General features: G+C 61.6%; 5 protein-coding genes across 5 annotated transcripts; 2 read left to right on the forward strand and 3 right to left on the reverse strand.

Moving 5' to 3' along the window:
* Positions 1-1,357: 1,357 nt before the first annotated feature.
* On the reverse strand, positions 1,358-2,646 carry PAN0_010d4108 (lamB/YcsF; the record flags this gene model as incomplete). Its single annotated transcript, XM_014800562.1, has 7 exons — positions 1,358-1,409; positions 1,496-1,805; positions 1,885-1,975; positions 2,070-2,182; positions 2,274-2,345; positions 2,410-2,539; positions 2,614-2,646. The coding sequence occupies 7 exons, from the start codon at positions 2,644-2,646 to the stop codon at positions 1,358-1,360; spliced, it is 801 nt and encodes a 266-aa protein (XP_014656048.1).
* A 168-nt stretch (positions 2,647-2,814) lies between these two features.
* Positions 2,815-7,664, forward strand: PAN0_010c4109 (urea carboxylase; the record flags this gene model as incomplete). Its single annotated transcript, XM_014800563.1, has 5 exons — positions 2,815-2,971; positions 3,069-3,172; positions 3,641-3,769; positions 3,851-7,364; positions 7,438-7,664. 5 exons carry the CDS (start codon positions 2,815-2,817, stop codon positions 7,662-7,664), a joined length of 4,131 nt encoding a protein of 1,376 aa, XP_014656049.1.
* A 236-nt stretch (positions 7,665-7,900) lies between these two features.
* PAN0_010d4110 (ER to Golgi transport-related protein) lies at positions 7,901-8,520 on the reverse strand (the record flags this gene model as incomplete). Its single annotated transcript, XM_014800564.1, has 2 exons — positions 7,901-8,170; positions 8,251-8,520. The coding sequence occupies 2 exons, from the start codon at positions 8,518-8,520 to the stop codon at positions 7,901-7,903; spliced, it is 540 nt and encodes a 179-aa protein (XP_014656050.1).
* A 1,480-nt stretch (positions 8,521-10,000) lies between these two features.
* PAN0_010c4111 (uncharacterized protein) lies at positions 10,001-11,846 on the forward strand (the record flags this gene model as incomplete). The annotated part of the gene is made up of 2 exons (XM_014800565.1): positions 10,001-10,323; positions 10,628-11,846. The coding sequence occupies 2 exons, from the start codon at positions 10,001-10,003 to the stop codon at positions 11,844-11,846; spliced, it is 1,542 nt and encodes a 513-aa protein (XP_014656051.1).
* Positions 11,847-12,014: 168 nt separating this feature from the next.
* PAN0_010d4112 (MFS general substrate transporter) lies at positions 12,015-14,573 on the reverse strand (the record flags this gene model as incomplete). The annotated part of the gene is made up of 1 exon (XM_014800566.1): positions 12,015-14,573. One exon carries the CDS (start codon positions 14,571-14,573, stop codon positions 12,015-12,017), a length of 2,559 nt encoding a protein of 852 aa, XP_014656052.1.
* Positions 14,574-14,804: the final 231 nt, after the last annotated feature.

Below are 14,804 nucleotides of genomic sequence, written 5' to 3' on the forward strand. Positions count from 1 at the left end.
TAGACAGGCAAGCAGCGCTGCGGGAAGCACGGTGAGCAGCCAATGCGCTCGGACGAGAAGTGCGTTGGTGAGATGTGCAGAGGTGTTGGAAGCCGGCTGGACGACGGAGAATGTGATGTGCAAGGATGACGGAACGAGCCGAAGGTGGACAGCTCAAGCTGACGAAATGAGCGTCTGGCTGGAGTTTGGCGGAGGGCGAGCGGAACGACGCGCGAGCGTTGGAGTGCACCGCTGGAGGACGAAGCCGAGAGGTGCCGGAGATGTCTGCAAGCACGAAGGTCGGAAGAGGCGACGGGTAGTGTGTGAAGAGTGACGATGAGCAGTGGAGAGAAGGAGTGAGGAGGTGTTGGCGGCGGGCGACGGCGTGGGTGAGAGGGTGCAGTCCCGATAGCGCGATTGTGCGGTCGATGCGCTTCAGAGACCGTCGGTCTGCCCGCGCCCGCCAGCCAGCCAGCCAGCCAGCCAGTCACTCAGTCGAGTAAATTCAACACGGCCAGGGCGAGGGCGGGGGCGAGGCAAGGCGAGATGCGACGTGATGCGATGCGATCCGCCAGCCCAACTTCGCAGCCGCCCACCGACTGTGTTGCCAGGCGCTCTGACCTGAGACACCGCACACCGCGTCCAGCTTGGAAATTCCACGCAAACAGCGCGCCGCCCGCCCGCCCGTCCGTTGGTTGGCACCGACGACGCTCTTCCGCTGCACTGAGCAGCGGCCCCACCACCAACACACCCTCTCTCTCTCATGCTCTGCCCTAATCATCCTCATTTGCCTTCTTCGGACGATCCGAGGCTGTCACTCGCAAGAGCGCGCGTGACTGTAAGACTGCGGTGACGCAGATGGCCGACTAGCCACGCCAAGCTGTACGGTACGGCAGCAAAGCCACGCTCGGCACCTCCGAACGTTCTTTTGGGAAACGCCAACCTCACGCATACGCGCCGTGCATCGACACGCAAGTGCGGGCCAGAAGGCTCGCGACCAACCAGCAACCAAGCCAACAACGCGCTTGGCCGCACATTTCAAAAGTGATTTCAAGTGCCTTCTTGCCAGCTTGCCTGGGCCTCAAGTCCCGCTTTTAAATTCAAAGTGCAACACGCGCCACCGCCTGCTGATCGCTGGCTGCAGCCTCCGACCGACCAAGGCAGCCCCAAGCCGGACCTGTCGATCAAACACGACGCTATTTTTGGGCGCGCGCTAACAGATCAAAGCGCCGCTCGCCTCCCGCACCGCCCGCACCTCACCACCCGCTATCATCACTCGAGTCTCTCTCCCGAGAGAATCATTCACAGATGCACTTGTGCCTCGAAGACGAAACAGCTTCCTTACAGCTGCAACGCATGCGCACCTATCTTTGATACACTAGGCACCAGGGAACATCTTGGCGTTGAGCTCGTCCACCGTCTTTCGAGTCCTGTTCATTCCCGCAGTCCGATGAAGAGGTAAGCACGATCAGCACATGTCGCCATGCGGACTTGCTCCCTCTTTGGGCCCACTTACTCTGCTGCTCTACTTTCCGCTCCGGGAAGATCGCTGTGGATGCAAATCGAAAACGGCTTGCACTTGCCTCCATTGTCGGCATGCCCAAACTCGGGCATGTTGACCTCGCCGCCGCCCTGCGCATAGTTGTTGCCCGTCTCGGCCACCTTGCGTGCGCGCTCCGCACTCTCCTGCGGCGTGATCTTCTTGCTCTGCGCAGGAGGAATGAGAGCGCCCTCTTTGCTGTACTCGATGTCCACGAACAGCTCCGGCACAAACGCTATGCCCAGCTCCTTGGCCACCTCCTCGTGCACCGTTCCACCCAGTCCGTCTGTCAACCAAAAGGAACGCGCATCAGCCTTGCCGATCATCTCGACAACAACGAGCGAACAGCACTTCTTGCTACTTACACACTGGAACGCCTAGCGGCTTGATCGCCTTGTAGGCCGCCTCGCAGTGGCTGCGCGAGTTCTTCAGATAAAAGTATAGCGCTCCATGCGGCTGCAGGCACGTTGACGCAGATCGACAGATGCGAACCGTGCTGGCGTGTCAGCGGCGATCCTGACTACAAGCCAAATAGACGACCCCAGCTTACCTTGACGTGGTTCAGAGGAACTCCCTCCAGGTCACAGAATGCTTTCAGCGCTCCGATCTGGTAGGTGATGATATCCGCCACCTCCTCCTCTGTCAGTTCCATGCGTCGACGACCTGAAAGACCGAGCACGGCGTCGTGAAGATGAGGCGCAAAGTCAGCACAATGCCTCGACCGCCATGAGCGCTAAAACACGACTCGACTCACCGAATCCAGCTAGGTCGGGAAAGCCAGGATGAGCACCGACGGCGACGTTGTACTTCTTGGCGAGCTTGACGGCTGTCGAAGATAGGGTCCTGTCAGCATTCTGTCGGCGCTGCTTATAGTGCTAGTCGGCACTCACTCTTGTGCAACGTCACTGGGTCCGACGCGTGGAAGCCGCACGCCACGTTGGCTACGTCGATATACTTCATCAGCTCCTCGTCCGGGCCCAGCTGCCACCGCCCGAACGCCTCGCCCATATCCGAGTTGATCTGCCAACCAAAGGGAATTTGGTCAGTGGCGCCTCCCAAACATTTCGCGCTGGCTGGCCAAGACTCGAGCTTACCTCGATCTTCTGGGGCAGAGCTCTGGCCGACATGTTTCGTCACAATTCGCGCAAAGATGTTTGAAGGGATGCTCCTGTTGCGAGTATGTCGAAGTCAAAAGGGAAAGCCGCCAGCGAACAAGATAGCAAGGCGGCAGGTCGCTGGCTCGCATTCGGCTCTGCAGAGTGGAGGCACGCCATCGGCGCTACTTGAACGCCGAGATGTCCAGGCGTCTCAAGATTAGCCGCTCCAACCGCGCCTCCAACCGCCCCACTTTCCCCGCGCTACAACCCGATCCCGAGCCTCGCACTCGCAGCGTTCCACTCCGGGCTCCAACAGCACGCAGCCGCAATTCTGGTCTGCTCGCCGTCCGACCCTGTCAAAAAAGCAATTCACCCGGCCCCCCTGCTCTTCAGCGAGAACACCAGCGAGTTCACCGTGATATGATGTAGCTCGAAAGTATGCTTGCTTGCAGGGCTAGCGGGTGTTCACGTCAGCTTCATCTTGATGGACAAGGTCTCCGCTCCGGCTTTGGAGCCATGCACGTGGCGGAGCGATAACACCACTGCCGAGGAATACGTAAGGGCCGAACGTGCATGTGGCCTGTGCACACGCCAGGTTGCCTCCACACTCAAGCGAGACGGAGAGGTCATGCGGCCTCGTGGGACAGCTGCCCGCCTTGCGAGCATTCGGCTATGTATCGCCGTTGCCTGCTAACGAGTTGGCCGGCTCTATTGGCCGATGAGCGGGCAAACCATTGGGCTTAGATAGCGTCTGCCTGCCCACATCAGAGCAGCACATGGCGCCAATCTGCCCCGCACTTCCGAATCCGCAGCCTCCTACATCGAGCAGAGGCACGACTGAACGCTCCAGCAAGATACTCGGTGTTGCACGAACCGCCTCCTTGCTCATAGCTACGTGTAGCTGTGTAATATCTCCGGCTCTGTACCCTCACACCATCCACACACTACAAAGGAGCGTTCCCACCGCCGAAAAGACGCAGGAACGACAACTACACCGTCACAACCTTCGAGAATTCACTGGCAGCCAGCTGAGAGGCAAGACAGCATGGCTGGCATCGAGCAACAGGGCTTCACGGCCTCGCAGCCGCGCTTCCGGCCGCAGGCCCTGCGCAAAGTCCTCATCGCCAACCGTGGTGAGATTGCGCTTCGTCTGGTAAGTTCACAAGGTCGCAATCAGGGAGCCGGGCTTTTTATCCGACAGACGCTGATCGTTCCCGTACCTTTGCGTCTATAGATCCGGACATGCAAGGCGCTGGGTCTGGCGACAGTTTCGGTGCACACGCACGACGATGCCGCTGCGCCGCACGCAAGTGCAGCCGACGAGACCTTCCTACTCGAAGGCAAAGAATCCGACGGCAAGGGCTACCTCGACCAGGCCGCGATGATCGACATCTGCAAGCGCACCGGCGCCAACTGCATCCTGCCCGGCTACGGCTTCGTATCAGAGAACCCAGGTTTCGCAAAGCTCGTCGAGTCCACGCCGGGACTCATCTTTGCCGGCCCGCGCAGCGAGACGATCAACTCGTTCGGCCTCAAGCACCAGGCGCGTGCGCTGGCCGAAGGCGCCGGTGTCCCCTGCGTGCCTGGTACCGGCCTGCTCAACAGCGCCGACGAAGCACTGCAGGCGGCAGAGAAGATCACCTACCCCGTCATCCTCAAGAGCACCGCAGGCGGCGGTGGACTCGGTCTGCAGGTGTGTCGCAGCGCCGACGAGCTCACAGGCGCGTTCGACAAGATCACCTCGCGCGGCAAGGCGCTCTTCGGCGACGCTTCCGTCTTCCTCGAAAAGTACGTCGAGAAGGGAAGGCATGTCGAGGTGCAGGTGTTTGGCAATGGCCAAGGCCAGGCGATCCACTTTGGCGAGCGAGAGTGCAGCATCCAGCGCCGCCACCAAAAGGTGATCGAGGAATGCCCGTCGCCGTTTGTGCACAAGACGGCCGGGCTGCGCGAAAAGGTGACGTCGTGTGCGGTCGCGCTCGCCGAGTCGGCCAAGTACCGCAGCGCCGGCACCGTCGAGATGCTCGTCGACGACGACACGGCCAGCTTCTACTTTCTCGAGGTCAATGCGAGGCTGCAGGTGGAGCACTGCGTCACGGAGCTGTGCTACGATGTTGACCTGGTCGCACTCATGCTCCTCCAGGCCGACACCGAGCTCGCGGGCCAAGGCGGTATCCCAGCCGAGACGCTGCGCTCGTTCCAGAAGGAGGGGCCCAAGGGCGCAGCGATCGAGGCGCGTCTGTATGCCGAGAACCCGATCCGTGACTATGCTCCCACGCCCGGTCTGCTGCAGCACGTCGAGTATGCAACGGACCAGGTGCGAAATGCACGCATCGACGGCTGGGTTGCCAGCGGTACCACCGTGTCGGCATCGTACGATCCCATGCTCTCCAAGATGTGCGTGTGGGCCGAGTCGCGCGAGGCGGCCATCCGCGACGCACGCACGCTGCTCGGCAGCTCCAAGGTGCAGGGCACGCCGACGAACCTGGGCCTGCTGCGCGCGATTGTCGAGTCGGAGCTGTTTGCGCAGGGTGCAACGCTCACCTCGTTCCTCACGCCCGCCTCGGGATTCCGCTACCGCCCGTGCGCCATCGAGGTCATCACGGGCGGCATCAGCACTACAGTCCAGGACCAGCACGGCCGCAAGGGTGTCGGACACGGCGTACCCGAGGCCGGCGCCATGGATCCGCTCTCGCTCCAGATCGCCAACCTGCTCGTCGGCAACCCGCCTGCAACCGAGGCGCTCGAAATCACCCTGGCCGGACCCGAGCTTCTCTTCCACGCCCCGGCCGTCGTGGCGCTCGCCGGCGCCGAGATGGAGATGTCGCTCGACGGTAAGCCTGTCGATGCGTACACGCGCTTTGTGGTGCCCGCTGGCGGCAAGCTCAAGATCACCAAGGTCGCGCAGGGCGCAGCGGGATGCCGCTCGTATCTGGGCATTCGCGGTGGGCTGCCCGAGGTGCCAGTGTACCTCAACTCCAAGTCAACCTGCCCGTCGCTCGGATTTGGAGGCTACCAGGGCCGCGCGCTGCTGGCTGGTGACACGCTCGAGCTCGACGCGGCCGCGAGCGAGGTGGCTGCGAGCGGCCAGGTGGCGAGCTACTCGCTGCCCAAGGCGGCTCGACTGAGCCGGCTGTTCGACGAGAGCAACGGCGACAAGGGTTGGCCGTTGCTGTGCATGACCGGACCGTTTGACGACGACGGATTCCTGACGGCCGAGGATCGGCAGAAGCTGTACGGCGGGTCGTGGAAGGTGTCGCACCAGGCGAGTCGCACGGGCATCCGGCTCGAGGGCGCGCGCTACAAGTGGGCGCGCAAAGACGGCGGCGAGGGCGGCTCGCATCCGAGCAACGTGCTCGAGTTTGGCTACTCGTCGCGCGGCATCAACATGAACGGCGACGTGCCCGTCATCCTCGGCCGCGACGGACCGGATCTGGGCGGCCTGCTCATCTCCAACACGGTCGTGGCGAGCGAGTGGCGCGATGGACAGATGAAGCCGAGCGACACGCTGCACTTTGTGGCGGTGACGTATGCGCAGGCGCAGGAGGTGGCGCGTCGCATCGCTCGCTACCTCTCGCAGGTGCACAAGGCTGTCGAGACGCAGTGCAGCGAGGGTGTCGAGCCGCTCGAGATGGCGGTCGATGCACCGGTGTATGCGCAGGCCGACTATGGTGCGTCCAAGTCGATTCTCGCGAGCATCGACGAGGTGGCGGGCGAGCGACCCAAGGTGCAGATCCGGTCGGCAGGCGACCGATTCGTGGTCATGGAATACGGCGACATGACGGCGGACATCATCAACCGGTGCCGCATCGAGTTGCTCGTGCGCGAGCTGACCAAGACTAAGGCGAGCCGCGGGATTGTGGATCTCAATCCGAACCTGCGCAGTGTGACGATCCAGATCGATCCGACCAAGGTGGATGATCTGGAGGCGCTTGTCAAGTGGCTGGTGGAGATCGAGACGCAGATCCCGTCGGCACGCGAGGTCAAGATCCCGACGCGCGAGTTTACGCTGCCCGTGACGTTTGAGGATCCGGAGGTGAAGCTGTCCATCCAAAAATACATGGAGACGGTGCGGTCCAAGGCGGTGTATCTGCCGGACAACTGCGAGTACCTCGCCGAGGCTAATGGATACGCCAGCACGCGCGAGGTGGAAGAAGCCGTGGTGGGATGTCGCCAGCTTGCGGTGGCGGTGGGCTTTTTCATGGGTACGCCCATCCTGCTCCCGCTCGACCCGCGCAAGCGCATGCGGTGTCAGAAGTACAACCCCACGCGACTGACCACGCCCGCCGGCGCACTCGGTCACGGCGGCAGCTGTTTTGCCATCTATCCGGTGAGCTGTCCCGGAGGCTATGCTCTGCTGGGACGAACGCTGCCTTGCTGGTCGACGTTCGGCGACAAGCCCGGATTCCAACCGACGCAGCCATATCTGTTTGAGAACTTTGATACGATCCAGTTCGAAAAGGTGGATCAGGCGACGTACGATCAGGCGCTGCGCGAGTTTGATGCGGGCACGTACAGGTGGAAGGTGCGCGAGACGGTGTTCGATGTTGCCGAGCAGTCGGCGTTTTTGGCGTCGATTCAGGAGGAAACCGAGGCGTTCCGAAAGCAGCAGGCCGTGTCGCTGCAAAAGGCCGAGCAGAAGGAGGAGAAGCTGTTTGCAGAGTGGCAGCACGAAGTCGAAGAGGCCGCCAAGCGGAAAGCTGCAGGACAGACTGATTACGACGCTGCAACACTCGAGGATTTCGCAAACGGTAAGTCGCCCAACCCAACCTCGAAACGAGATCGAAGAACCCAGACTGACTCAATGGTGATGGCGCGCGTTAGATGAGAGTGCGATCCCAATCACGTCGGGACTGGCAGCCAATGTGTGGAAGGTGCTGGTCAAGAAGGGCGACAAGGTGGAGCCGGGTCAAAAGGTGGCGATCCTCGAGGCGATGAAGATGGAAATCGACGTCCTGGCACCCGAGGGCGCAACGTCGATCAAGGCCATCCTCAAGCCGCCCGGCAGCAGCGTCAATCCGGGCGATGCGATCCTCGTCGCCGGTTCGTAGCGGTTGTGTGTGATCCAATTCAAGTGTGCCCCCACAGCAGTGCGTGCGTGAGAGCTTGCAGACAAGTGGCGCGTGCGAGCCTCGCAGGAGGCCAGAAGTGCAGAGGATGGATTTACACCGATCGCATTGAGATTTGATACAGACGGAATCAGAGGGGTAAAAAGATGTGAAGAGGATGGGCTCGCGCTCTGCTGGAGGTAGAAGTGGCGAGGTGATGGCAGTGCGCGACGCGTAGTCTACTCGGTGTCGGCAATGAGCGCAAGGATCATCCTGTAGAGGTAGTAGAAGAAGCTGACGAGGTAGAAGCCGAGCTTGATGAAGCACTGTTTCTTGTGCGCCGAGAGCGTGCGGAAGATTTCTGTGGCGTCGAGCGTGTGATTCTTGTTCATGACCTTGTTCACGTTGAAGGCGACGAGCGGCGCGTTGAGCAGGAACGCCACCCACTGCCCGCTGAGCAGGAAGAAGAGCGTGAGCACCGCGTGCGCCGCCATCTCGGGCAGGATGAACTGTTGCAGTGCGGCAAAGTGGACGAACGATCAGCGTCGAGGGTGATAGGCTGAAAGCATGGTTGAGCGGGGCAACATACCTGGTTGAGCTTGTTGCAGAGGTCGATGGGGTTGATGTAGTCGCATTCCAAGTCGGAGAACATGATGATCTGCGGATGATGCAAGAGACGGGCACATTGCGCAAGGGCAGAGGTCAGCATGGGCTCGGGAGAAGTACGAGGGATGGCGGCTCGGCTTGGATACGTACGAAGAAGACCATGGTGAAGAGGAGGACCGCCGAGAGCAGGACCGACAAAAGGAAGAGCCAACCTGTGGTGATGGAGGCGGTTCATCGAGTAGAATCGTGGCATGGTCATCGAAAGCGGGGTGAATGATGGATGCAAGGCAAAGCAGAAGAAGAAGCTGGTGTGAGTGGGTGCGCTCATGCGGTGGGCGGCGTGGTGGACAGCGGATCGGCAGGCCACGCTAGCCTAGGGTGATTGGGAATGATGCGCGTACCTTCGCCAGACATGATGGGCCAGATTCGTAGGGGGTTATCGAGGGATGTGGAGAGAGGGACGTGCGGGTTGCGAGGGATATGAAGTGTTTGCTGCCGAGTTGCCCGAGGTTCAAGTGGGTGGGGTGGTGGGGATTGCGTTGCGAGTGCCGATGTCGTGCGGTTTTGCAGGTCGTGGATGCCGAGGGAGCGGGTGGGAGCAGGTTGAAGATGCAGCCAGATGGAGGATGTGGATGAGGAGAGGGTTAGACGGATGGTGAAAACGGCCGATCCGATGTGCGCTGCTGCTGCGATTTCCAAAGGCTTTGAGCGTGGGCGCTGGTTTCGCTCTCTTCTGACAGAGCGTGTGATTGCGGCTGAGGGCGGTCAACCAATTAATGTGGAGATTGCCCAGTCGCTGCTTTACGCGGGGGCCACAAGAAGACACTCGCGGCCCAACCTCTCCACCGCCGGATCTTCCGCAACTCCTTCCGCTACTGGTGAACGATGATTGCATGCAACTGTTCCTACCTTTGCTCTGCATCCCACGCTGGTGTGATTTGGCGTGGGAAGACCCGACCGCTTGTCGGATGGGCCGAGTAACCTCCGCGTCGTCTGTTCTTTCGGCGTTTCTCCGCCTTTTCACCGTGATCTTTCGGAGCTGGAGCGTCACTCGCAGCTTGACGCACAGCTCGACACGCTCGAGCTAGCCATCCTGCCTCAGCAGGCTAGCTTTTGTGTGCATCTTCCGCGGCGGTGAACCTGGCGTGGATGTTGTCGGCCGCGTTGTGATCGATTGGTTTTCAGCAAACGTGTTAGCCCGTCGCCTGCTTGCAATCCCAAAAAATGCAGATTCCCGCAGTTTTTTGCGTGGGCGCCCCTCGAGCAACTTTTTTCTTTTCGCATCTTTTTTCTTGCACGGCAGAGGCTCCCAGAGGTCAAAGCTTCTCGCGCTGACTAGTCGGTCTTCCTTCCTCTCCCCATCGATCCCCTTCACCATATACCCGTTCTGAGACTTGTGGTTTCAGAACACTCGATCACCCCATCACCCCCACATCGTACGTATCTCCACCTCGCCCGCCCTCTTCTCCCCGGCCACGCTCCTCCCACCACCATTCTTCCCCTCAAAATGATGACAAAAACTAGATGACGAGTCTTAGAGTCCCAATTATACACGGGAGGCACGTTGAGCTTCGGCGAGACGCCTGTGGGACTCTATGCTTACAACCCTAGGCTACCTACTCCTGAAACACACACCTCCGCTCTCAGCGTTGCTCACGTGGCACGGTGCTGGCGCAAACGCTGGAAAAAGACGCAGCTTACTGATACGCTCGCGTATGTTCTTCTGCGTATAGATGCCGCGACCCCCTTCCGACGACGGCTACGACTCGGACTCGGGCTCCGAGTTCGAGTCGTCTGACGTCCAGCTCGGCCTCGCCGACGGACCTCTCGAGGCCGAAGACGAAGCCAACCCGCTCGTCTCGCGCATCGGCGGACGCCCCGCCTGGCTGCCCATGAAGTCCACGCCCGCCAGCGACATCGCACAGTGCGGCGTGTGCAAGCAGCAGATGCAGCTGCTCGTCCAGATCTTTGCGCCGCTAGTCGAGTCGGCCTACGACCGATGCCTCATGGTCTGGGGCTGCGCGCGACCCGCGTGCCAACGCAAGGACGTCTCTTCGTAAGTCTCCTTCCCCACTCTCTCTCATCTCGACAGCGACAGAGGAGCACATGCGTTCAAGTGCGCACTCGGCGTGCCGGGGCACAGGATTAGTTTCAATTTCTTCACTTGACGCCCCTTCGGGCTCTGAAAAGATTTACAACTTTGACAACCGAGCTTTTTAACAATGATGCCCCCAAGCACGCCAATGCGTTTGCCTCGTCGCAGCAAGCTCCTGCTCGTCTTGCCGTCGCTGATCATGTCCAGAAAGCCTGGCGAAAAGGTTCACTGACACCTCGCCCTCGTTCCGCTGCATGCTACACAGACTCAAGGTGATCCGCACGCTCAAATTCAACCGTCGCTGGGCGGCCAAACTGGAGAAGCAGAAGGCGCGGCGTGAGGCGCGCGAGCAGGCCAAGCGCGAGCGCGAGGCTGCCGCCGCCAAGGCCAAGCAGGAGCAGGAAGAGCGCGCCAAGCTCAACCCCTTTGCCGCGCCGGCTGCCGGTGCTGCGGGCGGTCTGGGCGGCATGCTTTTCGGCAATGCGGCCGACAACCCGTTTGCTGCGCCTGCTGCCGCGGCTCCCGCACCTGCGACCGATGCAGCGGCGGCATCTGCGGCAGACGAGTCCGACGAGGACTCGGCCGACGACGACGAAGAGTCCGAATCCGAGAGCGAGAGCGAGCGATTGGCGGAGGAGCTTGCGCTCAAGTCGGACCTAGCCGAGGCGGCGCCCGCGACAGGATCGTGGGTCGAAGACGCGACGCGCTACCCGGCTTTGTACCTCAACACCGTGCCCGAGCCGTCGTCGTCGTCGGTTTCCAAGAAGCTGTCCAAGCAGGAGGCGGAGATGCTCAAAGCGGCGTCGCAGTCGGGCGCCATGGTGGACGTCGACGACGCGGACCTCAAAGGGTTTGCCAAGGAGGGCTACGAAAAGATGCTGCTCGACGGCATCGACGACACATTTGAGCGCTTCCTCAAGCGCGTCCAGGTGGAGCCGAGGCAGGCGGTGCGCTACGAGTTTGCCGGCCAGCCCATCGCCTTCCACGCCAAGGGCGCCGTGTACAACCTGCTCTGGCCCGCTCACAAGCCTGCTGCTGGCGAACGCGTGGCGGTGACCAAGGGTCAGTTTGGAGCCGGTGCGGCTGCTGCGCAGGGGGAGAGGGCGTTTAGCGCACGCGGTGTGCCGCCGTGTCCTGACTGCGGTGCCGAGCGCGTATTCGAGGCGCAGCTCATGCCGAATTTGATCAACCTGCTTCGTGCGCATACGATCCAGACTGCCGACGGAGCTGTGGACACCGATTCGTCGCAGCAGTTGGGCGGCGAGGGGGAGGAGGACCGCAAGCGCGCGATCGAGCAGGCGCTCGGCAGACGCATCCCCACCGAGGGCAGCAAGGACTCGGCGCCGCTCGACTCGAGGTCCGGGCTGGTGTGGAGCACGGCGTTCGTCTTTGTGTGCAGCAAGGACTGCGTCGTCCCGCCCAACGACGCCGACGAGTGTGCCAAGCAGGAACTCATCCTCGCCCAGTTCGAAGACGAAGCCTAGTCCCTCCCCCGCCTTCTCGTCACGTCAGCCAACTCTTGCATCTTTGTACCTTTCTAAGCATTTTGCATCTGTACTTGTACCAAATTGATCTGCATTCTTCAACCCAGACAGTGGCTGTGTGTGTGTGTGATGGATGCATGGCGAGCAACTAGGTAGCGGGTCGGCGATTTACTCGGCGTCTTGGTCGTTGTTGTGGCGGGCGGGGGCGAATCGTTTGGAGCGTTCGCTGAGGGTGAGGGGCACCAACCTGGTTGCAGCCGCGGCGAGCAGTGCCATTGTGCCTCCGAACCTGAGCACCCACACGGTACCCTCGGCTGGGTTTGCAACGTCTTGAGTCGAAGTGGCAGCGGCGAGGTTGAGTAGGGGATCGGTTAGGACGAGGTGGATCTTGTTGTGCGACGAGTGGACCGCGCTAAAGATGAGGCTTGCGATGATGGCGACGACAAATTGGGGCGCTACAATCGCCAGGTTGTGGATGCCCAGAATCGTACCTGCTCCACCCGTGCTGCGTGCTTGAGCAGCTCGACCAGCATCCAGATCCAGACTGTCTGCATCATCGTCGTGCGCATGTGGGAGGGGGGCACATTCAACCAGCGATGCACGGATACGATCTCTCGCATCCTCCTCCCTAACCGGACTTCGCCCGGACACTTCATCAATGTACTTGAACCCCGTCCTACCCTCCACCGCACTCGTGGGTGAGGTAAGTGCACCGTCATCGCGACTGACGGATTGTCGGATGCTTTCGCGACGCTGTTTGCGCACCCACCGCTCGCGCGTGCGCACCGGGCTCCAATGGTCACCATCAAACTCGAACGGCGATGTTCCGTCTTCGGCCTCGCGTACGAATTCACCCACCATCGCAAACGGCGCCCACGCCGCCACGCTCCACGGCAACCCCACCAGCGCAATCACCACCGTGGCCTGCTGCACCGTCGATGCCCATGCGGTGCCAACGAGCATGAGCAGTGCAAATGCAATCGACGCCAACGTCCAAAACGTACGCAGCGTCAGTCCTTGCCGCACCCCGCGCGCCAGACGCTGCGAGCGGGACATTTTATCCGTCGGCTCGAGGTGTGTCTGCTGCGCTTCCCAGTCGGCATCGGGGATGGATACATGCAGCGGCGATCCTGGCTCGCTTCCCGGTGTTTCGCCCTGCGGCGTGGCTTGCCGACTGTCCTCCCCCGCCAGCGCGAGGTAGGGGAGCAGCGCGCCGGACACGAGCGAGACGAGCGCAAAGAGGAGCATGGCAAACGAGCCACGCTCGGCATCGTGGTCCGAACTGGCATGCCCGCCCGACTCGCCCGAACCCTGCTGCACTGCCAGAGCGTCCTGCTTGTCGTGTCGCCGGAGCGCGCGTTCGTACTGCGCAATCTGGACCACGTACGTGGTGCTGTAGAAGAGAAACGGGAACCAGCCCATAAACGCAAACAGCTGCACGAGGCACACTCTGCGCACCGAGCGCGGCAGCCTGCGGATGGCGTGCCACACGTCGTCGACGGTCTGCGTGCACTTGCGCCACGCGGACGCACACGGCGAAGCGCGCGCGCCCGGATGCAGCAGACGCGGATCGGCGGGCGACTCGTCGATGCACGCGATGGTGACGCTGACGCACGAGATCATGGCGAGGAGCGAAATGAGTGCGAAGCGGCGGAACTGGCCGCCGCCAAGCCAGCGGAGGCGTTGCCAGCTGGCGAGGTCGAGCCATCCGCACATGTAGCCCAGCACATTGCCCGTGTGCGTCATCCTGCCCTGCCATGCGTTGGCGATGGTCTGCTGCTCCGAAGGCGCGGTGTCGAGGATGAGCGCGCGCGACGCAGCCTGCAGGCCGTTGAGCGCAAAGTCGAGCACCCAGAATGCGATGACGGAGATGGCCTGCGTGGTGGAGTGGACGAGGCGGTGGCGGTGCGGGTCCCAGTCGGCGAGGCCGCCGCCAAACAGATCGACGAACAGCGTCGAGATAGGGATCGAGTAGGCGAGCGTGAGGGTGGAGATGGTAAGGAGGGCGGCGGAGATGATCATGTATTTGCGGCGGCGAAACGAGGACGAGGAGTGGTCCGAGAGCGAGCCGACGACGGGCTGTGCGATGAGGCCGCTGAGTGGGCCCGCAAGCCAGACGAGGCTGGTGCTCTGTTCGCTGAGGCCAAGCGAAAGGAGGTAGGGGGTGCCGTAGGCGAGTTCGAGCGTCCATGCCAGCTGAGCGCCGGCAAGGCTGAGCGTGAGGATGACGAGGCCGAGGCGGGTGAGCCTGGGTTGATGGTCGTGCGGTAATGGCGAGCCTGAGTGTGGACCATCGGGCAGAGAGACACGGCGGTAGAGGCTGCAATGGACAAAAGAGCCTAAGCGGTGTGGTATCGCTTTGAGCGGTGAGATGAAGCGATGAGCCAGGCTGGGCGGTGCGTTTGCTTGTGCCTCTGCTGCCTCGAGGGCGCGACGCAGACGAGCCTTGCGAGCATCTTCGGACTCGGTGCGCCAGAGGTGAAAGCCGCTGCGCCTGCGGTGGTCGGTGGGCGATGCACCACGGAGGGTGGAGCTCGACTCGCGCTGTCGCAATGCAGGGTTGTGAGGCGACTTGAGCAGATCGTCGAGACTGGCTGGTGCTTCTGGGGTCTGGATTTGGACGCGCCGGTTGCTGGCCTGCAGGGTTGACTGTGAGGTGGTGGCTGTGTCGTTGTCGAGCGCCGGCGACCGTGATCGCGATGGCGATGGAGAGGATTTCGAGGCCATGTCGACGGTCGCTCGGTTGCTTTCCGAGTTGATGGTGGATGAAGGTGAAGGAGAAGGAGGAGGGAGATGAGGAGGAGGACGACAGAAAACCTCCACTCGGACGTCACAGTCGGCGGCTCCGCTCAGGGTCCGCATGGGTTGATCATCTCAGGCAGTTTGGCAGTGTCGACGCCGAAAAAGGGCTGAGTTCTGTTGGATATCGGCGGTCTCCCATTTTTGCCTTTTTTTCTG

The sequence above is a fragment of the Moesziomyces antarcticus genome (genome assembly GCF_000747765.1).
Source record: "Moesziomyces antarcticus DNA, scaffold: scaffold_v10010, strain JCM 10317, whole genome shotgun sequence".
NCBI classification, from domain to species: Eukaryota; Fungi; Basidiomycota; class Ustilaginomycetes; order Ustilaginales; family Ustilaginaceae; genus Moesziomyces; species Moesziomyces antarcticus.